This window comes from Leishmania major, chromosome 6 (genome assembly GCF_000002725.2).
Source record: "Leishmania major strain Friedlin complete genome, chromosome 6".
Taxonomy (NCBI): Eukaryota; Euglenozoa; class Kinetoplastea; order Trypanosomatida; family Trypanosomatidae; genus Leishmania; species Leishmania major.
The window spans coordinates 1-26,067 of NC_007247.2; the positions used below are offsets into that span (position 1 = coordinate 1).

At 56.4% G+C, this 26,067-nt stretch overlaps 5 protein-coding genes across 5 annotated transcripts; all 5 read right to left on the reverse strand.

Annotated features, from left to right (window-relative positions):
* Positions 1–1,839: 1,839 nt before the first annotated feature.
* Positions 1,840–2,142, reverse strand: LMJF_06_0010 (histone H4; the record flags this gene model as incomplete). The annotated part of the gene is made up of 1 exon (XM_001680718.1): positions 1,840–2,142. One exon carries the CDS (start codon positions 2,140–2,142, stop codon positions 1,840–1,842), a length of 303 nt encoding a protein of 100 aa, XP_001680770.1.
* Positions 2,143–4,336: 2,194 nt separating this feature from the next.
* Positions 4,337–5,944, reverse strand: LMJF_06_0020 (conserved hypothetical protein; the record flags this gene model as incomplete). The annotated part of the gene is made up of 1 exon (XM_001680719.1): positions 4,337–5,944. The coding sequence occupies one exon, from the start codon at positions 5,942–5,944 to the stop codon at positions 4,337–4,339; it is 1,608 nt and encodes a 535-aa protein (XP_001680771.1).
* A 5,770-nt stretch (positions 5,945–11,714) lies between these two features.
* Positions 11,715–13,742, reverse strand: LMJF_06_0030 (conserved hypothetical protein; the record flags this gene model as incomplete). The annotated part of the gene is made up of 1 exon (XM_001680720.1): positions 11,715–13,742. One exon carries the CDS (start codon positions 13,740–13,742, stop codon positions 11,715–11,717), a length of 2,028 nt encoding a protein of 675 aa, XP_001680772.1.
* Positions 13,743–14,598: 856 nt separating this feature from the next.
* Positions 14,599–15,474, reverse strand: LMJF_06_0040 (conserved hypothetical protein; the record flags this gene model as incomplete). Its single annotated transcript, XM_001680721.1, has 1 exon — positions 14,599–15,474. One exon carries the CDS (start codon positions 15,472–15,474, stop codon positions 14,599–14,601), a length of 876 nt encoding a protein of 291 aa, XP_001680773.1.
* Positions 15,475–21,430: 5,956 nt separating this feature from the next.
* Positions 21,431–22,843, reverse strand: PUF5 (putative pumillio protein 5; the record flags this gene model as incomplete). Its single annotated transcript, XM_001680722.1, has 1 exon — positions 21,431–22,843. The coding sequence occupies one exon, from the start codon at positions 22,841–22,843 to the stop codon at positions 21,431–21,433; it is 1,413 nt and encodes a 470-aa protein (XP_001680774.1).
* Between the last annotated feature and the right edge of the window lie 3,224 nt (positions 22,844–26,067).

Consider the following 26,067-nt stretch of genomic DNA (forward strand, 5'->3'; position numbering starts at 1 on the left):
CCTAACCCTAACCCTAACCCTAACCCTAACCCTAACCCTAACCCTAACCCTAACCAGTACAGTTGTACACCAGTATACTAGTACACCAGTACACCGTCACGCACTTGTTCAGCTGGAGAGGGTGTCGCTGTGCAAGGAATCAGTGGAGATAAAGACCCTAACCCTGGCCCTGGCCCCTGCCAGCGGCGTTGGCAGCGTTCAGTTCCTCAACGCCAATTAGTATCGCTGCTGCCATCTTGTAGTGCACGTGCACCGCAGTGCTGGTGGTTCGGAGGTTCGCATAGCCGTGGGCTCCCGATGATGGATGCTGTAAGAGTCGTGCTAGAGATTCACGGATGGTGAGGCCAGGCTTCGCTGGAGCGGTGTTGTGAGGAACGATCGTGTCCTTGGTGGTGCTCGCCGTCTTCACTGGCGCGTGAGGCGCACTGGATGAAGTGTACAAGACTGTTCGGGCAGCAAGGTCCGTCGTTCTTGGAGAAAGTGCAGAAGAGTGAGAGGGAGGAGAGCGTGCGGCTCAGTTTTGTAAAGGCGCGGTTCGACTGCAGAGCATGCAGACAAAAGTGCACGATCACGCCAGAGAGAAAGATAGTGAAGAATTCCAAGAGCACACGCGGAAGAGAGATTCGGATGCACAAATCGCTTAAGGGAGAGATATTGAGAGAAGAAATGGGATTGTTCGGGTGTGAGAGTGCACCTTAGCACGCAGACGTGCGGTCTTATTCTTGGCATACGTTTTCTATGTCTCCTGTGGCGTTTCGTGGGGGTTGAGAAATGAGGTAGACGCGTTGATGGCGGTATTTGGCATCACATCGCTGAAGCAGCTTTGGAGCAGAGAGGGAAGAACAACAGTTGATGGGTATGCTGGAGAGACCGCCTGAATGGTGCGAGGCGATAATACTGTGAAGGCGATGCCAGGGAATCAAAAACGCACCACCATGTTCATCCGAGGTGACCAGTACAGTGGAGGCAGTGCAAAACAAATGGTCATGAAAAGAGAGACGTGAAGGCGGCCGTGGATGGAACAGAGAAAAGAGGAGTGGAGAGTACATCACAGATAAATGAAGGGTGCAGACGGCATCCAGTGACACCAGCCGTACGCCAGCAATGTAGTGCCCGATCGGTGGGTTTGCGAATTGAACTGGGCCATAGCGTTGCTAACGGGCAGGCGAGCGGCAAAGAAGCGGTGCGGTCTGCAGGTGCGCGGATATGAGGGGTGAAGCGTTTTGTATGGCCGCTTTGTCGTGTCGAGAGACGCTGGGGGAAGACGAACGGAGGAAAGAGAAGACAACGCGAGAGTCAGAGGTAACTGTTCTGATGTCTGGGAAAGGCAATGCCACTACAGGAGCGTATTCCACTTTTCCGTCCTTCAAGTGCATGAAAGATGCGCACAAACATAGGGAAATACGAAGAAATAGTCTTGGTGTGTGCTCAAGACCACATGAGCGTCGGTTGTGGCTGCAGAGATTCGCATCGTTGCCTAAGCGCAGCTCTCCTCTTCACCTCTGTTTGCTCCTCGTTGGCTTTCTTGCTCACGGTTTCAGGTGTCTTTTTTGTTCTCGTTTGGGTTGATGTTAGTCTCCTCCTCCGACAGCTTCACACTCAAACGCACACAGAGACACGCACGTCCATCGGCAATCACGTGTTTTTGTTGTGGTGAAACGGGGTGGCGGAGTGGCGGAGAGGGGGGAAGAAGGGGTAGGGCAGGGTAGGCCGGAAGGGAAGGGGAAATAGAGAAGAAAAGTACGGAAGCAAAAAAGAAGTCTATCGGTGGGTGTGGGCTGCGGGGAGTGCTGGTGTGCTGCCGACATGCCCAGTACAAGCTATGGTGTGGCGATTGCCTCACGCATAGCCGTACAGGATGTGGCCTTTCTGGCGCAGCGCGTTCACAACATCGCACGCCGTCACGGTCTTCTTGCGCGCGTACTCGGTGTAGGCCGTGCTGCAGCGCACAATGTCCTCCAAGTAGGCCTTCAGCACGCGGCGCACCTCTCCGTACACCTCGCTCGAGATGCGCTTCACGCCACCGCGGCGCGCCATGCGGCGGACGCAGCCGCGAGTGATGCCGCGGATGTTGTCGCGCAGCACCTTCTTCTGGCGCTTCTGGCTGCTCTTGGCATCAGCGGAGCGCTTGCCCTTGGCCATGTTTGGATAGGGTTCGGGGGGTTGGTGGAAAAGGGAGTAGTGAGAAGATGAACTGAGAACGCAGAAAGAGTCGAAGAGCTGTCGCCGCAAGCAGCGGGAGTTCGTTCAAAAGGAGTGAGGGGCGGTTGCATAAGGGACGGGGGAGAGAGGGTGAGAGCGAGTGGGAGAAGAGGCGAACTGGATGGAGGCCATTGGATCTGGGTAAGGAGGGCGTGCGAAGTTAAAAGAGCAGCGGTGTCAGCAGCCACAGGTGTTGTGGGGAACGAGGAAAATCACCACTCGACGCCGTACACGAGGTCAGTGCACCTTGGGAGTGGGGCGCAGCGGCTAAGGCAAACAAAAAGGCACTGCAGTTTTTCCCTTATCCAAGGGAAAAGACGCCAGAGCCACAGACGTAGGAGTCGACTGTACACCTGCGGGGGCGTTTACACATCTGGCCGGACAAGTCGATACACACCAGATGCACGATGGGGTAGTCGCTGACAGACGAGCAACAGGTCACGCGAAGATATTCGCGCATGCATGTGCATTTATGTGGCACAGACACATCGAGGGAGTGTGTGAGTGAAGCATGGGGAACAATGATGAAATGCGAAGAACGGAAGAGCTGAGTCAAACGTCAGGAATGTGTCACACAGGCACAGTGAAAGAAACAGAGAGGCACAGATGTCCAGTAAGAAAGAGTCGTGAGGCTCGAGGCGAGGGGGAAGTGCGCGTGGCGTCACAGAAGAGAGGCAACGAAAGAGAGAGAAGAAAAGGGGAAATAGCAAAAGGTAGAGCAGATGGTGCCGTTCGTTTGATCGTGTGTGTGCCGTGGTGTGTCCGATGGGGCATGCATGAGTCGGGGTGGGGGTGCTGAGTGTGAAATATGACGTAGCCTCCACCTCCACGCTCAGAGGCAGAAACAGAGATGGTTGATGAACGCCGGCACGACACTCACGATAAAGGCAGTGATCACTGTAGTGGACAAGGCGAAGCAAGAAGTAACCAAGAGAGAAGGGCTATCAGGGAGCACACACACACACACATAGAAGCACACCCATACAGCACGGAACGCAGCAACAGAAGATACACACGGAGATGGAAGGGTCACGGAATGAACGAGCGGTGAGTGGGAAGAGCATAAAAGGACATAAAGAAAGAGGCGTTTTCAGTAAAATGGATGGGTCCGCATCCTTCTTTGTGCCTTCGCGTAGGGGGATGTCGGTATTTCTGTTGATATAACGAAAATGGGAGGCGCGAAGAAGTGCTCGTGTGGGGAGAGTTGTGGAGGCTATGCTGACGAGCACATTCGAAGGAAGAGAAGGGAAGAGGAGGGGGGAGCAGACGCTGCCATCCTTGTTGTGCGATGAGAGCTGAACGTGGACTGGCACTGGACAGCATGTGTGCATAAGAAGCCCAGACTTCCGTGCCTCAGGCTGCTGTGCTCATGTATGAACATGTATATGTGTGTATCCGAGTGCACACGGGTTCCGCACTTGTGCATCTCACCGCACGGCACGATTCCAACAAACACGAGGAAGACAAATGAGAAGCAGATCCTACGCAAGACAGTGAGAGAAGGAGATACGCGAAAAGCTGAAGAAGAGCGAGAAGCAGAGATGTTTGTTGCACAGGTGACAGAGTGTAAGAGAGGAAAAAAAAACAGAGCCTCATGTTGTACCGCCGTAAGCGGCAAAAGGCAGCCATAGAACTGGTGCCACGGAGCAGAGTAATAAGCGAAGAAAGAGCGTGAGAACAAGACAGAAATGGAAAGTACAATTGAGGGCTGGATAGAAAGTGAGAGAGCAGCGAGGGTCTGCCTACGGGTTCCCTGACACCGTGACGGCTTTGGTGAACAAGATGTGAGAGCACATCAGCTCCTCCCACAACGCTGAAAAAAAAAAAAGAGAGGAAGGGGAAGGGAGTTATGAGACAGTGCATGCGTGCGCGCAGACACAAACACACATATATCCACTGGTGTCACGCGTACATGAAGGGTGTTTGAAGAAAGAAGAGGAAAAGAGCAGCATCCAAGGAAACGAAAGAAAAGAGTCTAATCACCAAATGAGAGATGCAGATAGCCCTTGCTAGCGGTGCCACTGTCTCTTCCGCTCTTGAACACACTGGAGTCATCTCCATCAAAGTGCACAGGGGGGGGCGCTGCAGGGAAGGTGGTCTGGTGCAATGCGTGTGACACCACATCAAGGGGCGCCTAAAAGTCCGTGCCAAGAAACACCTGATGGCTGAGCCGCACGCCGCGCTCCTGGAGAGAGGCGCCCTCGCGCTCAGAAGCAGTGCTCGAGAAACGCGTGCCACCGATGCCGAGGTAGATGAGGTGAGAACAAGCCGCCAAGGGGGTCAACGATGTGAGTCCGGTGCACACGTGCAGGTGCAGCTTTGTCAGCTGCGGACACTGCGCCACGGCCTCGAGGGCGGCGTCGTTGAAGGCCGTGTCGCAGGCGCCGACCTCCTCGAGTGATCCGAGGCTGCCAAGCGGCGTGAAGTCGCTGACAAGACGACACCCATTGAGCAGGAAGACGCGTAGACTCGACGCAGCGGTGCAGAGAGTTGCTAGGCACGTGTCCGTCACCGGCGAGCAAGAGAGGTTAAGCTCTTCCAGCAACGAGAGCCTTGCAAGTGGAGAGAAGTGCTCGATGGCGGGGCAGGCGCTCATGTTGAGGCGTAGCAGCTGGCAGCACCGCGCGACAGCCTCGACGCCGGCGTCGTCCATCCACGTGTCCCGCACGTCAAGCATCCGCAGCGTTCGCAGAGCCGCCAGCGGCGTGAAAATGTCGACGACGCGGCATGATGACATGTGCACTTCCTCTAGCTCTGGGAGAGCATGGATACGCTCGAGGTCAGCGTTGCGGAAGCGCGTTCGGGCCACGTGGAGGTACGTCAGATCATGTAGCAGCGCTAGAGGAGAGAAGTCGGTGATGCGGTTGCAGCTATTCAGTGCTAGAAAGAACAGCTGTGGACAGCTGCAGCAGAGGTGGAGAAGGTCCGTGTTGTCGAGGCGCGTGTGCGACAAGTCAAGCTGAGACAGGCGCGTCAGCGCTGTCAAGGGAGCGAAGGAGTCGATGCCGACGCAACCGCTTAGTGTGAGGGTGTGCACGCGGTGGCAGCTTGACAGTGCCTGCACGACGCCGTTCGTGGCACCGGTTCCACTCAGGTCTACTTCCTCCAACTCTGGCAGGTCGTGCAGGGGGAGATGCTTAACTAGGTAGAAGTCACCAACAACGAGCTTGCGCAGCTTACGGAAGACCGCGTGTAGCTCCTGTGTCATGATCATGGGTAGCTGGCGAGTGGACTGCAGCACCGTCGTGTTCTTCATCATGAGCTCGCGCAAGTGGACGAGGCGAGAGATGGCACCGAGGCTCGAGATGTGATTGTGGCTGTCGCAGCGGGCATTCAGGTTGAGTTTCGTTACTGTGGACGCGCAGAGAGGCACACGGGCGAGGACATCCACAGACAGTTCCAGTGCCGAGCTCAGACAGAAGTACACACTGCGGAGAGGGTATGGGTACGGGTCGTTGTCGACGGGGCAGCGGCTCCGCACCATCCACCACTCCGCATTCTTCAAGTGCTGCGTGTCAGTTATCACAGCAACGCGCTCCATGAGGGACGGGTCCATGCTCAGCATTGGCGTGTGCGGTGACGCAGCATGGCCATAGCAGTGCGCAGGGCAGGCGAAGGCAGCGAGTTCCCCTGCAACTCGCCCAGCAGGCGACACGCTTGTGAAGGCGAGGGGGACGGAGGCGGAGTCGAAAAAGTCTGCGATCGCGGTCAGCCCCTCCAGAGGCAGTGAGCTAATGGACATGGATGGGGGTGGGCAGCAACAGCGGTGCGGCTGTTGGCCGTGATACACGTGTGCAGTAACGAAGTGCGTCTCTGTGACAGCATGCACAGGGGTGCACGCAAGGAACTGGTGGTGGACCAGAGAGAGGGAAGAGAGAAAACAGCGGAGGTTGCGGCGGTAGTTGTGCTGAGAAATTGGGGAAGAAGGTCTTGGAAGCTGTGGAAGAGTTCCCGTGAAACAGCCGACAATATAAAAGCATCGTCACGGGTTCGGTTGTGCACTCCCTCCGTTATGGCGGCGAGAGGAGAGCGACAGGGAGCCTCGCGATGTGGTGAGTGAAGTGCAGGGGATACGGAGACCGGGAAACAGGCAACTGTTGGCCTTTCACTCCACGCGAGTACGATTTTTTCTTCAACGCATCATTCCATCATGAGCAGGTCAGCAAGTGCGGACATACACAACCACAGCTCACCTGCCTCTGTCGCGCTGCGGCTAGATCCCTCTCCTCTAGGACAAGCTGTCCGCCGTCGAATCAGGAGTGGCGTCAAAAGGGATTGACTTGTCCTTCCTTACCACACCCACCCGCTTCACATACGTGCGGCGCCATCGGCGCTAGACGAGCCTGGCTGCACTGCACCCTCTCATACAAGCAGGACGCGCGCCGAGTCCTGCTCCAAGGTACGAGGTGGTGACGTCTGTCGTGCGGGTAATAGGGGGTCGCCTGGGTGCAGGCTGGATGTGCTCAGGGAGGAAGCTGGCCAGCGTCCGGTTAGGAACCTCGGATACCCTGCGCCCATTCGTTGTGTCCTGTATTCCCAGTTTTCCCTGGCGCATTTATCAAGCTCCCCGATGACGTGGGGCCACCTCAGCGCGTGGTGTCTCAATGTCCAGTGATGCCACGCTCTGTGTGGGGAGAAGCCGAAGCAGCCCCCCCCCCTCCCCTCCCACTCTTCTTATCCCCTGCCAGTGCCGAGCTACCTGTGGTGGTGACAGGGTCAAGCGCCTACAACGGAGGGTGCGATCAGAGCGATGTATCGCTGCTGATGTCGGCGGTCAGGCCGTGGACGGCGCTGCGCACGAGCGACCGGCGACAGTGAACGCGTCTGCGCGAGCCGTAGAATAGGCGGAGTGTCAACGTGACTCGAACGTCTCACACCCGGCCCTCTCGCACTGCCTGCTGGTGTGGGGAGCCTGGGCCGCCGCGAGGGGGACGCGCCAGGGGTGGCGGCCGGCGTGATGTGGGAGCGGCTGTGGAGCGACCTGCGGAGCGGATGGTGGGTAGAGTATGCTGCACAAGCCTTGCTCCAATAGCGGAGTCGGCGCATGGCTGTAAAACACGTATCTAGGGCTGCTTGGCGGCGCACGATGGGGCCTGTGGCAGGCCGAGGGGGGGAGGGGGTCGAGTGGGGTTGCGCTCGTGTTCTATGGATGAACGCGCAGGTTTACAGATATAAAATGATATGGTCAGCCGCAGGCACGATGTTTAGTGCGGTGCTACAGAAGTGAGCATGACCCCAAGTCTCTTCGGCACAGCGCTAGCGGAGACGTCTCCATCAATACCGTGTGTCGGCAGCCGTACCCTAAGGCAGGCTACGGCCTCATGGCTGCCTCACAGATGGAGGCACCAGACCCTGATACAACGGTGAGGTGGCTGGCATCATCAGGGCTCCCAGGCAATACGTGAATATATGTATACATTTTTTTTTCGGTTGCAACGGCGGTGCGGATGAGAAAGAGGTTCATACGCAGAGACGCAAAAACAAAGAACAAACGCAAGCAGGGAAGGTGAAGGAGGAGAGGGGTGCTGTGTCTATATGTCACCCGCCGAACATCCCTCATGATAGTGCAACGACAAGAGCAGCAAGGTGTGCTCAGCGGCACGAGCAGCTGGACCGTGGTGCACACCCGCTGGGTGTTGTATGCACGGGGTGCCGCGCGCACTCGTTGCTGTCGATGACGGCGAGCAGAGGTGAAAGACGCGGTGGCCGGGTGAGTCATGGTGGTTCTCATCTGGAAGCACGCAGTTCGAGGGGGGAATGAGACGAGGGACAGCAGAGAAGCGTTCCACCGCCTCCCTCTTCCTCGCCTTTTCCTCACACGACACATCCGCTGTGTGTGTGCACGCGCAACCAAGTATAGAGAACGTTTTCAAGGGACCGAGCAATGGTGTGAGGCATTGTTCGTTGCAGTGACTTGTTGAAGAGATTTGTGTTCGGAAGTGGGTAGAAGACACCAGCAAACAATAAAAAAGAAGCGAGGACGAGAAAAAAAAAGCACAGCTCGCAGAAGCACGCATACACATGAACTCACACACAAGTGCACACGCAGAGATAGAGAGAGAGAGATCGAAATAAACAAGAAAGAGAAACGGCGAAGAGCGACCACACGAAGGAGCCTGAGTAGTCAGGAAAAGGGTTGATTCCGAGTCAGCTGACAGAAGCGCGCGACAATGTAAAGGGTTGCTGTCAGAAATGGAGTCGTAAGCATCGCACTCGTGTGTGTGTGTGTGTGTGTGTGCCCATCCTCCACTCTTATTTCTCTTTTGCGGTTTTGTATGCTCATCCGTTTCGCTAGCATCCTCCTCCAATGGGGTGGATGTGGCGGTCGATGTCCGTGGTGTTACACGCCAGCTACGGTGAGTAGCTCTTTTCCTTTTTCCAAGCACCGCTACGTTTGTTTGCCGGTCCGTCGCTGCCGTTTGGCACCACCCGTCGGCATAACAAGAGCGACAAGGGAAAACGGAACGAAAGAAAACGGCTAAGGAGAGACACACAGAGAGATGCCGACACACGGCAAGACGAGGCCAACAACGGCGCCGAGCACTAACGCACACATGCGTGTGTGCACTCCACATCCCTCCATGATGAGGGAAGTGAAAGAAAGAGAAGAGCGTCACTACGAAAGAAAGATCGAAAGGAAAGCGGACAAAGCACAGACCGGCAACGCAGCAAGAAAAGAGCAGAGGAGGAGGAGGAGGAGGAATACGTGAGAGGGGCAAATCGAAAGTGGGGGGGGGGGGGGGGGGGCGATGGCAATGGCGATGCTTCGCGCGCGCACACACACACACAAAGACACTCGCAGAGAGAGAGAGAGAGAGACAAAAACAACGGTCAATCCCAAAAATGACAGAGGAGGAGGAGGGAGATAAGAACAGGATGTAAAGGAGGTATCACAATAGGGAAAGGCAGTAGGAGAGCGTTTTGCGGGTGCCTGTGTAACGTGTTGGTCTGTTTGTTTGTCGTTTGCCTCTTTCATTGTGGTGCCTTGTCCGTGGTCCCTGCTGGATTCTTGTCTGTGTGTGCGAGCGTGTGTTGCGTGCGTTTCTTCGGTTATCTTTTTTATGTCTGTCCGCTTCTCCTCGGCTCTGCGCGGTCGATCTTCTTGTTTGGGCAACAGTAAATTGGGGAAGGGAGGGGGATGAGACAAAACAAAAAACGAAGAGATAACGACAATAAAGAGCATGGAAGAAGAACGGAAAAATGGGGGAACAGCGATACACAAGACGCTCACGATTGTTCTTCATGTTTGTCCTTTTTTTCCCGGCACACGTGCAAACAGTCTACAGTCACCCAGCACAACCAAACCAAATCAGTACAAAGGAAAAAGAGGTAAGCGAGGAGGCCGCGTAGTGAAGGTGAGAGAGAGAGAGAGAGAGACATAGCAAGAAGAAAAAAGAGCTGCCTCCGTCCCGTGGATAGAAAACAAGTGTAGCGAGACGAAAGGAAGGAGGGGGAGACAAAACAGCAGCAACAGCAACAACATAGAGGGAAGTAGACAAGTTGGGGAAGAGGCATTGTTGCCCCGTTTTTACGTCCCCCGGTAGTGGTGAGTACAATGCGCATGTGTGGGGCGCTGTGTGCCAAAAGTGAGGCAGTATTGTGCATGGGGGGTGTTCTCGGGGGTATGAGACGCAAGCTCGTCCTTGAAGAGCACACGGAACGTGTAGCAGCGTGTACCACCCACGCACATCACGCGCACAATCCACATAGAGTGTCCAACACTGGCCTACGTGTCAGCACACAAACGCACATCCACCAACAAACGAAGCGCGCTCACTGAAGCACATCACGCATACATGTGCGCAGCCGTATTGGAAAGTTGGGGGTTCGCCGGTCGGCCGCCCAATAATGACGTCACGCGTGAAAGAAAGAAAGAGCACACGAAAGGAGAGAGAAGTGGAAGGAAGGAACCACACTCTCACATGGCGGGTGTGCACACCAGCGTGTGCGACAACAAAACAAACACCTCTAAAAATAAGAGTTTGTCCATCGGCATTTGAGAATGGCGTCTAGGCGAGAGAGCAAGAATGAACAGCAAAGAGAAATGCACCAGAAAAAAAAAGGGGCGGCACCGGTGCATCACGCGGGTACGGGGATCTGTGGAGTGGGAAAGACAAGCACGCAAACACAAGATGCTAAAAGAGGGCACAAGAAAAGAGAAGAAGCGTCAAGAGTCGGCAGAAGTAAGAAACGAACCAAACAAAAAAGGGAGGGAGGGAGAGAGAGAGAGAGAGAGACGCGTGGAGGGCTGGGGTGACGAGGGAGGTGGAGGAATAGGAAGGAGTAGACGAGAGACGGAGGGGAGTGGGTGCTCCACTCCAAAGGAGAACGGAAAAAAAATTGCCCTCGAGAGGTGCCCCGACTGCGGATACCTGTGCACCGCCCTCCCACCTCTGTCATTCTCGTCGTGGTGACATCGACGCGCGCGATCACCTCTCTCTCCTTCTCCCTTTTTCCGCTATCGAGCGTTCGTTAGCAATGGAAAGGTGGAAAAGAGGGAAAGAACAGAGCAACATCCTTGACACCGATAAAGAGAATCGAAAAAAAAAAGAATAAGAAACACCGAGAGCGAATCGAGATTGAGTCACGAAGAGCTGCTGTGCTGGCATCATCAGCCACAGAGAGAGACACAAAGGCATGAGCGAGCAAACTCCCACAAACACAGAGAAAGAGACGGGTAAGGCACCGCAGCAAAGTAAACGAATGAAAGAAGCAAAAGGGGTGAAAGAGATGAGAGAGAAGTGGCGGGATGGATATGACTGGACGTGTATAATCTGTTGTATCTCGTCCACCCACCCTCCGATCGTCTTTTTTGTTGTTGTTTCCGTTTCCTTTGAGGCATCACTTTAAGAGGGCGCACAAAAGAGAAAAAGGCCGGGGGAGAGACGGAGTTGGAGGGGGGAGAAGCATGGAAGAGAGAAGCACGCCGAAGTTGTGGGGTAGGGAAGCGAGGAGCGTGGTGCCACTGGGCCGCAACAATGGCAGCAAAGGGGAAAAAGAGTGAAAGAAAGGACACGGCTAAGTGATATCCTCTGCCAGAGGTCGATGCGCTGCGAGCAGGACGTAGAGGCACGAAAAGCAAAAAAGACGCAAGAAAACGAAAAGGGCCAACCAACGGTGGTACTCATGCATTCGCACGCATGGCACCAAAACCCAATCAGGACTCGGTGGAACTGACGAGAGCGACGCGAAGAAAAGGAGAAAAGACAGTAAAGTGCGTGTGTGGGAGTGAATTTTCCAGTGTCGGTGGAGGGAGGAGGGCGGTAGGTGCGAGCGCTCTCTTCTTGAGATCGTCTTCAGCCCCGCATGATCTGCACAAGAAAAATGCGACCGTCGTTGTGCGTGTGCGTATCTGCATGCATGACTGCTGCCAAAAGGAGGAATGGTGTACGAGTACGGTGCCTGTATCACCTACCGTGTGCCTTCCCGCCCACACCTCTTTCTCAGTTTCGGCTGGTGCGTGTCCCTCCCGCCAGTGCTCACACTGCCACATTTTCCGCTGGTGCTCGACCTCAGCGGTGCCTGATACTCCACAGCTTGATCTTGTCATCAAGAGAGGAGGTGAGCAGCTTGTCCTCCCTGATGTCCATGTGGTAGACAGTGCTGAGGTGGCCGATGATGGTCTCTATGTGCTCGCCATCTGTGGTGCGCCACACCATGACACTCCAGTCGCGGGCGCAGGAGAAGATGTATGCATCGTCTTCAGAGAAGATGGCGTGGTGCACCGATGCCTTGTGCCCGTCCATCGAGCGCAGGCGCGTGCCAGAGATTGAATCCCAGAGAATGAGTTCATAGTCCATGCTGCCGCTGAGAACGTACCTGTCGTTGTGGGAGAAGACAACCGTCCAGACGGTGCCGATGTGGCCCACCAGCGACATGATCTCTCTGTTGGCGCCCCAGTCCCACAGCTTTATAACGCGGTCATCGCTGCCGGACACGACGAACTTGCCACTATCAGTGTTGCTGAAGGCGCACGAAAAAACGGCGAGGGAGTGACCCCTCAGCGTCATCAGCTTCGCCTGACTTTCGGCGTTCCACACGCGCACTGTTGTATCGCAGGAGGCGGACACAAGGAGTTCTCCGGTAGCGTTGTACTTGACGCAGTACACCTTGTCCTCGTGCCCTTTGAGTGTGGCAACCTTGTTGCATGATGACGTGCTCCACAGCTTGATAGTGCGGTCATCGGAAGAGGAAGCGACGCGGTTGCCCTTGGGCGAGTAGTCGCAAGATAGCACAAAGCCGTTGTGCCCCCCTTTCATCATGGTGGAGACACCGGTGCGCAAGTTCCACAGGCGGACGGTGCGGTCACGGCTGGCAGTAACGAACATGTCACCCCTGGGCGAGAAGCAGCAGCAGTAGACGGCGAGGGAGTGACCAGAGTAGCTTCGGATCTCGCTGACGTTGAGCTCGCCGCTCGAGTACGCCAATGCCTTGGTCGTTGAGACCTGCACACCGCCGAGGGACTGCTGACGGGTGTCCGTCAACCGGTCGTCCACCACCTTCTTTGGGTGCTCAGGGTTTGAGCAAATGAGGCGGACCTTCTTTGGGTCGTTCTGCATCGTCATTTCGAGGAACATGGTCAGCACGTCGTCATCATCCATCATGATGATGTCGTCTCCGTCGTAGAAGGACATGGTCATCCTGCGGCCAAACTTCTTCTCGACAATGTTATGAAAATCTTCGAAGCTCATGTGAGCCGTGGCGTAGATAAGCTTCGTGTTGCTGCTGTTCTCTTCCTGAAGGTAAACCGGAATCTTACCCGACATGCGCGCTGTCAGTGCCAGCTCCGTGTTGTCGTCCACGTCTTTGTGCCGTTTCGGATTTCCACGCAAGAGTTCGGCCACATCCGGCGCCGGCTGCTGCAGCACCTGAAGAATAAAGTTGTCCAGGTCGTCGCGCTCCCTCTCGGACATACCGGTTATGCTGTCCATGGTGTTGCTGCCCGCCGTGCGCGACGCAGCCGCGCCGTTGCCGGAGGAGCCTTCGGTATCCGTGCCCTTCGATTGGTTCTTCCTACTCTTGCGATCTTTGACTGCCTGCACCAAGAGCCAAATCTGCTCATCCGTGGACGGATCGTCGGGCAGGTTCATGTGGAACGTCTCCACTGCAAGCTCCTTGGTGAGCTCCTCCTGCTTGGAGAGGAGTTGCAGCACAGCGTTGCGCTTGCCGCTGAGCAGACCAGTGTAGGAGAGTTGCTTGCCGCGGTAGTTCAGTAAGATCTTCTGCGGCCTCTCCGCCTCATCGGCGGTATCCGGCTGCGGAGGGGCGGCGGCAGCAGCTGACTGGCCGGGGCTGCTGCTGGCCTTCGCGCGAGTCTTCTTCTCGCGCGCCGATTTTGCTTCGCTGTACATCCCCATCACCTGCGTGTCGCTGTACTCTTGGTGGTTCTCGATGTTTTCGCGAAAGGTGGTCACCACGACAGCTTGATCGACGCCCATTTTGACCAGGATGTCCATCAGGTCCTTTGGGCGACGCTCAGGGTAGCCCTCGTAGGAGACGTTCTTCCCCTTGATCTTGAAGCCGAGCTTCTGCTTGGCCATGGTTGATGCTGGTGTTGCGAAACGTGAAAGAGAGTAGGAGAGGTACAGTCACAGTAAGAGGTGGGGGAAGGAAAGGGCGCTGCAAGATAGTGTACGGAGAGGAAGAGTGCCTCTCTATGTATCTGTGCCGCTGTGCGTGCGTGTGCGAGAGGGGGGGCGCTGAGAGGAGAGGAAGCACAGCAAAGACTAAGGGAACGAGCGGTTGATGAAACAGAGAATCGCTCGCGCCGGATGTATACAATGAAAAACAATATGCTATCGCAAACTCCGCGGTAGTGGGAGGACTGCGTAGGAGCGAGGGAAGTGCGGAGGCACACACAACCGGGAGCGAGAGAAGCAAGAGAGGCGAGAAAGAGGAGGAGGTCATGAAGTAGGGGGAGCAGGGAAGAAAGCACGCGTGGTAAGGATGTAGACAGACAGAGACACAGACAGATATGTTGACAGAGTGAAGAGAGGTGAAGAAGGATGCAGCAGAAAAGATGCGCACAAAAAAATGTGCAAGGTGGAGAGAGCGGGCCTAGTCGCTGGCCTCTCTCCACGACAATGCGGCTGCGCAGTGTGTCGTGGATGCACGCGTCTGTGCGTGGGTCGTTTGGCCCTTTTACTTCGGCGGCTTTCAAGCGCGTATGATTAATGAAGAAGGTAGGCGCCCACTCACACGCACGCAAACCTAGACCCGACGTCTTCGTCGTCGTCATCCTCGGACAGCCGACCCGGTAACGCTCAGGAAGGGAGAAAATCGGAGCTGTGACGGCGAGGGAACAAGGGACCATGAAAAAAACAAAGGGGCACGCGCTCAAGGCCACACTACGCAAGATCGAAGAGAGAGAGAGAGAGAGCGACAGCGGCGTTCTCATTAAGCCTCGAAGGTGCCGTCGGCGCTGATGTCGAGGAGAGCCTTGAGCAGCTCTGCGCTCTTGAAGGTGTCGCTGTACTGCAGCAGCTCGTGCCGGGTCACCCACGCGTGATCCTTCGGCTTGGGCTCGAACGAGGCAAACTGCGGGCGGCCGGCGAGGTACGTTGCCGCGTAGATGAATAGACGTGTGTTGTCGTCCTTCAGGAACACTGTCGCCTGCGGCGCGTTCGACCATACGTAGCAGTCCAGTCCCTCGCTGTTCTGGGAGGAGATGGCGCGATCGGCCGTCATGCGGAGCGACTCATCGTCCTTGCGCGCCGTGTGTGGAATGGTCCACTTGCCTGTTGCCCCCTCCTGGACGATAAGGTACAGAAAGTCATCTAGCTTGCGGTGCAGCGTGTGGCGCGGCGGCGGCGCGTCGCCCAAGGCGTTCGGTTGCCACAGGTCAGCGGATGTCAAGCGCTTCTCTGGGGTGTAGCGCTGCATCACCACCTTCATGGCATCCTGGTAGAGCTCCAGCCCGAAGAAGTTGCCTTTGATCTGATTGGGGTCAGTGCGGCCGAGAATGTCTATAGTCTGCCCGCGACTCGCGAAGAAGGCTGTTGCCGACTCGGCAGACTCGTGCCGGCTGTACCGCTGCTGTTCGCGCTCGAGAAGGTAGCCCATCTCTGTTTCAAGGGGGTGTGGAGAGTGCTTCACAACCGGATGACGATGAAGGTAATAGCCAACGTGGATTCGCTGCGCCGTGGGCTCGTCATGGACGTGTACTTGAGGGATGATGGGAGTGCGATGCTGCGAGTGAAAGGTGCGGCTCGACGAGAGCACTGACGACGCCCTTGCCAGGACCAGCGGGCGGCTTGGTCTGCAGTAGCGCATCCTCCTTGTTGGTACGGTCTCTTTCTACCGGTGTGCGTGTGTGCGCACGAGACTACAACGAAGCATGAGACAGCGTCTGGACCGCTGTCAGAAGAGGTGGTGAGGAGGTGGCAACGACCCTGCGGAGAAAATTGGCGCGGTGCCCTTCGGACAACGCGGGGGGAGGAGGAAAGCAAGGTGCGGGTGGTGAAATAGACGCAGCTGACTGAGGATACGCGCAAGAGAAACAGTCGCGGAGGTAAGCGGCGACGGCGCCGATGGGATCGAGGGTCGCAGCGTTGGAGGCGAGAGACAAAAACAGAAAAAGGAAGGTTGTCGCTGGACGGTGAAGCGCACTTCACTCACCGAGAATGTGTGATGTGAGGACTGAGGTCGCGGGAGAGGTTGTTTTGCTTTCTTCTTCGTTGATGGCGTCTGCGAGGGACGAAAAGGGAGCAGTCAGACACACACAGTACCAGTGCAACCCCGCGCATGTGTACGAGTGAGCGGGGGAGAGTGCCGTAGAGCGAAACACGGTAGACCGTCAGCTGCCGTCGGCGTGCACAGCAGCTGAAGAAGTCTGTGTACACCGATCAACGACCTCCGCCTTGTGGGAGTCGGAAGAAGTCTTGAAGCGGCAGGCACGCCCTTCTAGATTCGTGGCGCACTGTACATAGTCGGTGAAAGCAGCGTCTACGCGGCTCTCCGCCACGAGGTGCTGTTGTTGGAGCGCGCAGGGAACTTCGATGAAGAGCGCGACGTGGGGGAAGAGAGGTGGAGATTGCAGGGCTCGGGGGGATGCACCGCCACTTGACTGCCACAGATCTCAGATGGTTCTTTTGCACCGAGTTCGGCGGAAGATGAGGGCGGACGGGAGAACAGGGCTACGTGAGCTGCCGCTGCGGTAGCGCTTGCCTTGGGCGTCCGTGCAAGCAGCTTGAGACGGTACGGGCGCTGTGGTTGCAACAGCGCCCCACCACCACCACCACGGCACAGGAAACGGACGCGGAGATCGGTCGCGGGGTTCGAGAGCTACGCGTCCTGAGTGACCAGTGCCTCTAAAGTGTCATAGCCGGCGTCTTGGATCTCCAGAACTCTTGCATTGATCCCCATGCTCAGTGTCACGACGCCCGCATGCATGACTCGTAGCTTCAGACACGGGGAGACAGCGTCGATGTGAAAGGAGAGTGAGGGATTGAGCGACGTCGCTGGGGCCTCCCGCACCGCTGTCTCTGCCCCCTAATCCCGCCTTCATCCACAAACGCATAGCATCAGCGGCTCGGAAACACATCGCTGTCGCCTCAGCTGCACACAATGGAGCACACCACCTCAATACTCATGGCGGAGTCGTTCAACAAAGAAAATGAGAGGAGAGGGAGAGAGAGACTTACAGCGAACGGGGAGAAGGCGCGGCGGTAACGGAAATCGCAGCCGTATTGTGTGTATGTATGTGTGTGTGTGTGTGTGTGTATGTGTGTGTGTGTGTATGTGTGTGTGTATGTGTGTGTGTGTGTGTGTATGTGTGTGTGTGTGTATGTGTGTGTGTATGTGTGTGTGTATGTGTGTATGTATGTGTGTGTGTGTGTGTGTGTATGTGTGTGTGTGTATGTGTGTGTGTATGTGTGTGTGTGTGTATGTGTGTGTGTATGTGTGTGTGTGTGTGTGTGTATGTGTGTGTGTGTGTATGTGTGTGTGTATGTGTGTGTGTGTGTGTGTATGTGTGTGTGTGTGTATGTGTGTGTGTGTGTGTGTGTATGTGTGTGTGTGTGTATGTGTGTGTGTGTATGTGTGTGTGTGTGTATGTGTGTGTGTGTGTGTGTGTGTGTGGCCGCCACGGTGTTTACAGTCGCGGCGTCAGATGGCAAGTGCTCAGGAGAGGCTTTCGCATCCTAAGAGCAGGGGGGGGAGAAAAAAAAAAAAAAGAAAGCCGGGAAATGAGAAACATGGACAGTGAGGGGTTCAGATCGGAGATCAGGGGCGTCAGCCTCAGGAACCGCTCGCAAATGCTGCCTGGGCGCGCAGCAGCTACATAATGGCAGAATGCGCGGGTTGAAGTAGAGCTAGCGGCACGCGGGCTGTTGAGCGATGAGTGCCTGCTCATGGAAAGAGAGAGAAGCATCTGCCCACCACCTTGATATGCGACTCCCACTTCCCTTTTCGTCTTTCCCTGCACGCGTGTGTCCTGTCTTCACGCATGCTGCGCAATACGCCATACTCGGTGTTACCCTGAGTAACCACCTACGGCACTACCGCAGCCACCTCTCTCATTCATAAGGGCATTCTCCGCATTGTGTCTCTGTTTCACGTTCTGCTCGTAGTTTTTTGATTGACGCTCAGCCTAGTCACCCCTACTGCACTGAATTCCGCTGCTAATCCAGAGTACCACACCAGCGAGACACATGAAGGAGCATGCCCTTATGCACCTACATAGGCGCACACAAGACAACCAACTCGTTCATGTCGCACGCGTTGCTTCACACGTGCGTGTGCCCAAGCCGAGCGACTCAACAGTCTCTGGTCGCTCCATCCGTCGCCCCCGCGGTGCATGCATATATGTCTGTGGGTGCCTGGATAGATCAAGAAAGCAGAAAAGGGGGAAGGATAACAACATCCATGTCCGCCTCAGGACCCCACATTCTCGACACCTGAGAAAAACAAAGACTCCTCGCGTGTCTATAGTCCTTCTCTTCAACGCATCGTCACCGCGGTGTGCTTGCGCGGGTTCGGGGAAGAAGGTCGGACTCTACTCCTTTACGGTCTGTTTCTGTGTCTACACTCAAATCTACGCACGCTTCTCCATAGACACACACACACACGTACTGGAGAGTGCGCTACTACTATGTGCGCTCTCTTGGGAGACGGAGACTGAAGTAGGAGAAGAGAAGGCCGAATGGGCTATCAAGACACGAAAAGACGCGAGCGAGCAGCACCCATAGAGGAGAGAGAGAGAGAGAGAATCGGGCATGGAGGACGCTGATAAGAAGGAGAAGGCTGAGTATGGGCAACATCAGCGTGAAAACAACGCGACGTGCGACTCACCGCCGGATGGAGAAGAGAGGAAAAAGGTGGAAAAAGAAAGCCCAGAAGAAAAGGGACAGAATCAGCGTATACAAACGCGGGCGCGCGCACCACCACAAGCCTCGCAACCCTGTGTCAACATGTTTCTGTCTGTGTGTTTGCACACCGACAAGACGCTACACACACACGTACATGCACCGTTGGATGCCTCAGTCTCCTTCCGAGACCGAGACCCACGTGCTCAACACCAGCAACAGCGAGAAGATCGCGACTTCAGCCCGCACGTAACACCGAAGTGAAACAAAGACAAAACGAAGCAGCATGGGAATACGCCCTTACAGCTACGGCTCGAAAACGTGCGCATCTGGGTGTGTGCGGGTGCGGGTGCACAAGCATATCGACACATCTTCGCCTTTCTGCTGCCGCGCCTCACCGCAGACGCACACAGGAAACAACTATGCCTAAAACCCACATTCGCCACTAAGTGTTTCACATGGCACACCTTCTTCGCAACGGCGTTGGCGGTTTCCTTGCTTATCGTCCCCCTCCGCACACAGCCCACCCTCTCTCCTTTCACACGCGCACGTGACAGTGACGTCGAGGACAGCCGCCTCCGTACGTCAGGACGGGGTGCATGTATGGCGCCAGACACGTTCTTTATCGAGTCGCTGAGTGCCTTGTCTCCCCATCTTACTCCTTTTTTTCCCTCCCCTCCCGTTTCAACTACGTCGTTAGAAATAGCTCGGGCAAGGAAGGAAAGGGCAAGGTGGCGGTGTGTGCACCAGCGCGCTCGTAAGCAGGGAACGGGGGTAGAAGAGAAAAACACGAGAAGATGCCGAAGTGCCGAACAGGAACGATGCAGCAGCACACAACACAGAAAACAAATTCAGCAACAGCGAGCCACAGACGCCGTCCAACACTGTGAGCGACACGCAGGTGATTCACATCCCACGTACCTACAGCTTCCGGGAAGAATGCACGCAGAGACGCGCGCACACACACACACACACAGAGAGAGAGAGAGAGGAGCGAGCACGAGAGCCATTTATGAAAAGGGAAACAAAGGCAAGAAAGCCGAGGCGCACATCAGAAAATCTGGACAGAGGGCACAGCCTGCCTAGCCGGGGGGATCGAGGAGGAGCACCACACAAATCAGCAAGCACATACGGACAGAGAAAACATCACAGGTGTGGAGACGTGTGCACTTGTGTCCGTGCACGGGCACTCCGACAGGCACCGACAAAGGCAAACATTGTGGGTTACCAGCTACGCACAGGCGACGCTGAAACCCCGCTGACGGCGTCACCAGCGTTGCGGCCGCTAGCGCGGGGTGAGCTACAGGTCCGAGAAGAAGGGGAAGATAAGGGGAGACAGAAAGGGAAGCGAGTGAAAGGGGTGTGAAGAGATGATAGAGGCCTTTCCCCTTCGTGGCCACTCTCTGTCATGGAACACGAGCGCAACCCCACTCGACCCCCTCCCCCCCCCCTCGGCCTGCCACAGGCCCCATCGTGCGCCGCCAAGCAGCCCTAGATACGTGTTTTACAGCCATGCGCCGACTCCGCTATTGGAGCAAGGCTTGTGCAGCACACTCTACCCACCATCCGCTCCGCAGGTCGCTCCACAGCCGCTCCCACATCACGCCGGCCGCCACCCCTGGCGCGTCCCCCTCGCGGCGGCCCAGGCTCCCCACACCAGCGGGCAGTGCGAGAGGGCCGGGTGTGAGACGTTCGAGTCACGTTGACACTCCGCCTATTCTACGGCTCGCGCAGACGCGTTCACTGTCGCCGGTCGCTCGTGCGCAGCGCCGTCCACGGCCTGACCGCCGACATCAGCAGCGATACATCGCTCTGATCGCACCCTCCGTTGTAGGCGCTTGACCCTGTCACCACCACAGGTAGCTCGGCACTGGCAGGGGATAAGAAGAGTGGGAGGGGAGGGGAGGGGGGGGCTGCTTCGGCTTCTCCCCACACAGAGCGTGGCATCACTGGACATTGAGACACCACGCGCTGAGGTGGCCCCACGTCATCAAAGCCTGACACAAACACAGGTACGAAAAAGAAGACGGGATGGGCAAGTCGTGCGGAGCACGCGAGCGGGGAAGGGGGGCAACAGTGCAGACAGAGCAGGTAAACAGAGGCTGGGGATGCGGAGGAGGAATAGAGTTGCGGCGCTCCCTTGGAAATGCTTGCCACCAGTGTCAATCGCCTCTTACCCTCCCTCCTTTATTCCCCCCCCCCTGCTTGTTTATCTGAGAAAGAGGGGTAGAGAGATAAGACGTATCGGAAGTGGGGCTCGCGCGTGCATGTCGGTGATCCAAAGGAAAGAGAGAGGAGGGAGCTGAACAGAGGCGGCGGCGGTGAAGAGGAGAGGAGCAGAGAAAAGATGGCGTGTAGTAAAGGCAGATGAAAAGAAACAGATAGAGAACAGGAAAACATGCGTTGTTGCAAGCACAAACACACGCACATCGTAGAAAAGAAGGGAAGGAATCAACGAGGAACCATTGTACAAGAGAAGGACAGTGGAATCGAGAGAAGACAAAAGAAAGAAGAAAGGGGGCCATCCATCACTACCATCATCGTCACCAAGGAGCTTGTCATTGCGTTGGCACCTATATATACATATACATAAACACGCAAACCCGCGCCGAAACGCAAGCACTCGCACAGAAGCGCGTGAACGTCGCGTCGTATGATGGAGGAGGAGTCAACACGGACACACACGCAGCGATTTCACGGAAAGCCCGCTTGCTTTCGTTGGTGTCAGCCACCGTTTGCACCCACGACTCGAATGACTCGCGTGTGCTGTGTTTCGCTTGTTTCTTCGCTATCAAGTAGGCGGCTTCCGTTCCCCGCGTAGCTCCTTCGCTTTGCACTCCCTCTCATACGGTTGCGCGCGGGGGGAGGGGAGGGGGGAACAGGAAGGAGACGGGGCTAGGAGGGAGGAAGCCGTTTGCCGCTCTCTACTTGTTCATGGCATCCACTGGAGTGGTGCCTGCGGGGGCCGCCTTGCTGTAGAGAGCGTCACAGCGACTCTTCAGCTTCGCCTCGATCCGGTGCCCGTACGGACTCGTGTGCAAGAGCGGCGTGACGGCGTCGTAAATCAGCCCATACTCGTACTGGTTCACCGCGCTGCCAATCACAGCCTGCAGGACGTAGTTGCCGAAGCTGTTCTGCATGAGGCACTGGAGGTGCGCGACATCAAAGATGAGTTCATTCACGATGCGCTGGCGCAAGCTCCCCTGAAGCATTCCGACAATCTTCTCCATCACGTTGGAGCTGTACTTGTCACACGACAGCTCCACCCAGTGCCCCTGGAAGCTTCCAACCAAGTCGTTCAGCGAGACGTACCCCTCCATGTTCTTGAGGATGCACTGCACCACGTAGTTGCCGAACTGGTTCTTAGCCAGTGTGGAGAGGAGCGGCACAAGGGCGCTGATGAGCGTCCGCTTCTGCGCCGGCTTCGCGTACTCGATAATGCGAATGATCGCTATGCAGCCCTGCTGCGTGACCGAGAGACGTTGGCAGTCCGACGTCACCACCTCAACGATCGGCATAAGCGCATCAGACTTGTGGTGCTCGAAGATCGCCTGCAGAACGCGGCGTGTGTGCTGCGTGGTGGTGGCCATCTGCCGAATGACATGTAGGTCTATGTACGGCACCAGCGCCTCCATTTGAGGGGTCGAAATGTATTCGATGAGCGTGCGCGCCACGTGGCAGCCGTGCTGGTCCATAGCTATGATGTTGAACTGCGGCACAAGCTCGTCGTAAATCATCTGAATCTTATCCATGTGCTGCAGCCGGAGCACGTTGAGGAGAACATGGCGGCCACGCGACGACATCGCCGTCGAGGGAATGTTGCCGAGGACGCTGAGGAACTGGTCCTCCAGCATGTTCGCCAGTGCGCCGGCCTCACAGCAGCTGCCCTCCGACGCGGCGTACACCGGGAAGGTGCTGGCGCAGCTGAAGTGCGGCGGCGTCATGGCAGTGGTGCGAGGTACCATTGCAGTCACGTAGGGCGAGGTGAAGCTGCTGCTCTCCATACTGGTGCTCTGCGCAAGGCACGCGGACGGGGTGGTGCAGGTAGAGGCGTAGGGGTTGTGGGTGTACATCTTGCCCGACTGCTTCGAGGATTCGATAGTCTCGTGGCCGGAAATCGGAATGAGCACCGTCGGGCGGGGACCGTGCGACGGCAGCATCCGCGGGCTCTGCAGCGCCATGGGCAGAGAAAAAGGCTGCACCAGCGTAGAGGCAGCGGTGGGGTTTGCCGATGCGCTGCTGTAGCACGGGCTGCGATACGGCTGGGGGCCTTTCTTCGGTGGCGCCCCCATCGCCGTCGGCGGCTGGGCATCGGGGTAGTTCGACTTCAAAACCATCGAGGCGTAGAAGTTCTTCGATCCGGCAGACATGGCTGTGAATGAAGGGGGGGGGGGACGGAAGGCAGAACACAATGTGCGGTGGGTCTGGAAGGAGGAGCAGAAAAGAGCGGAAAGGGTTCGCCAGATGATGGCCACAAGCGCGCACGGTGAGAGAGGGAGAGGGAGGGAGGGAGGGAGACGCTGCAGCGAGGTACGGCCCTTCCACCGAATCGCAGCACAAAGGGAAAAAGCTGCTCTGCCTCTTCTACCGTAGTGGCCGGTGTCGCTGCGCGGGGAGGGGGAGGGGGAGGGGTTGGGAAGCACAAAATAAAGGGAAATAGAAACAGGAGAAGAACACAAAGTCAGAGGCGGGAGGAGATACGTAAGGCGCGATGTATCCGAGCTGGGAAGTGGCGGCGGGGGAAGGGAGGGAGGGAAGGACTCGACAAAAGAGAGAGAGACCAAGAAGAAAGTGCGCGGAGGGAGGGCGAGGGGAGCGAGGAAGGGAAAGGAGGGCAACAAAGAAAGAAAGGGGGACAGAGGGGAGTGGTGATGATAGTGAGAAGTGTACACACACGCACGCGCATGCAAAGCCACAGAGAGGGAGACGGAGAACGAGAACCACCTTGAAACTCCCTCGTAGGCACTACTACTACCGCTAGACGCTGGCTCACAGGCACACGTAAAGATAGAGAGCAGAGAGGCTAAACGGGGGATGAGGAAGGGAAGAAGTAGAATTGTAGACTTACCTCGTGTGTGTGTGTGTGTGTGTGTGTGTGTCTGACTGTGTGTCTGACTGTGTGTCTAACTGTGTGAATGGAAAAGGACAGGAACAAAGAGGTAGCAGAGCCCCTTGGGGGTGGGGGGGTTCTGTCAGCGATCAGCCGTCGGGGAGGCGAAAAATACGAAACGAAGTGGGGGAAGGAAGGCGATGGACAGCGCAGCGGAACGAAAAAGGAAGGGGAGGGGAAGAACGAGGAAGAGAAAAGGCAAGATGGTTTTGTATGGCTGCCGGGGAGCTACAGTGGTAAACAGAAAACAAGAGAGGGTCACTGAAGCGGGGGAGAGGGAAGGGGGCGAGAAGGACAGCCAACGAGAGGAGATGAGAAAGAGCCAAGGCAGAAGGAGGGGAACGCAGTCTGAGTTTGCTTGCTCCGTTCTTGTTTAACGCGCTCTCTTTCTTCTCGTGTGTGTGTGTGTGTGTGTGTGTGTGTGTGTCGCGTAACGATGCGTATCTTTTCGCTTGTCGACTGTCCTCCCAATGTGTATCTCTCCTGTGCGAGTATCTTCTCAGGACACAAGAAAGGAGCAGAGCGCGTAAGACGGCGGTGGGGGGAGGGCAGAAGAGTAACGCAACAAGGACGAGAGAGAGAAAGAACGCGAGCGAGAAGGGGTGTGGGGAAGTAAAGAGCGTACGTTGATAGGTTCGTGGAGGAAATCGGGGCGGAGAGAAAAGGAAAGGGAAGGGGAGAGAGACACTCGATCAAGCATACACACGCACGCACACGCACGAAACAAAAAAAAGAGCGCAATCAACGTATGACTGATTTTTCTGCGTTGGGGGTGGGCGGGTGGTCGTCGTCGAGTGGATGGCTATATAAGGAGAGAGCGGAGGGGAGGAGGACACACACACACACAGTAGTGATGAATCTCACGCAGGGGGCTCACACTGGATCTGTAGAGCTGCACGAGATGCGTGGCGGCAGTGGTGATGCGAGAGTGAGCAAACCGGGGAAAAGATGGTCAAAGAGAAGAGATGAAAAAAAAGGGAGGTAAGAGGACGATGGAGACGCATGAGCGAGGCAGGCAGAAGGGGGAGGGGTAGATCGGCCCATGCGCCGGGAGGTAAAGGGGGGGGGGGGCGATGTGGCCAAGCGAGTAGCCAGGGATGTGGAGGGAGGAAGCAGAGACGGGGAACACAGGTGTGTACAAGAGAGACAGAGATACACACAAAGGTCGAAGGAGGGAGGGAGAGAGGGGCGGCACAGGAAGCCTTCTGCGAAGGCGCGTTGGCAAGGTATAACCACACTCCCGGCACAACACGTTTCTCAGCCCCCACCCCCACCCGCTCTCTCCATATTTTAAGGGCTAATCGTGTCGTCTTTTTCTTTCCGGCTACTGTACACGCGCGCGCACGCGGAGTACAAGACAAGTCACAGGCGGGATGAGCAGCGGTGGACAGAGAGAGGAGGGAATAGGAAAGGACGAGGTCACCTTAGCGGCAGTGGAGAGGAACACAGAGAAAAAACGAGCCACAGGAAGAGCGAAGCAGAATAGGTAGACGGTGTGTGGGGGAGGGGGAGGGGGTACGCGGCGAGCCAGGCACACACACAAGAAGAGGGGGACAATGAGCAACGACAGCATAAAGTGGGCTTGGAGATTTGAACGCAGGAGAAAAGGCAAAAGAAAATCACATCAAAGCGGTAAAAGTATATAGAAGAGACGGACTGTGCGTCGAGGGAGAGCACAGCAGCACCGCAGATAGTGCAAGCGTGAGGTGACTCCGGCGACGGCGCTACGGACAGCTGCCACGGTTCTGCGGCGGCAGGGAGCACAGAGAGAAAGTAAGCGAAAAAAAAGAGGAGGGCAACCGACACACAACCGCAGCTGGAGAGAGAGAGGGGCGGAATTGCCCACCAACGACGACAACACGCAAAATGACTAAGCGAGGCGGTGGCAGGAACAATGCAGGGAAAAGGAGCAACTCAAAGCGATGCAGGTGCGACAACGTCATGAGAAGATAGCGAAAGAAACAGACGTATACAAACAAGTGTCTAGTAGGAAGGGATGAAACAGTGCTGCCCACCCACTCCCTCCCATCCCTTCCCACTTGATCAGCATCCTCTTTTTCCTTCGTGTTTGGGAGGGGGGCCGCTGTTGCTGCCTACATATGTGCGGGGCAAAGGCAGTGCGCTCTCCCTCTCGTTTCCGTGTTCTTCCTCGGCGGCTGTGAAGCTTGCGCCCAGAGACGCGCCTCTGTGCACCGTCGAACAGCGGCACGTTTCGCTTCATAGAAGCAGCAGCCGAGATTGCGAAGAGAGCACCGAACAGGAAAGGGGGCGGAGAAGAGGCGAGTGATGAGGGTGACAGAGACATACTGGCAAAGCCCCTGCCTCTCCCCCGCCCCTTCCCTTTCGGCCTCTGCGTCGATGTATGCGTGCGGAATTTCAGCTGGGCATTCGCGGGTTGCTGTCTCTCTGTCCCTGCGGCTGCCTGCCCCTCCTTCCATCGATGGCTGCGCA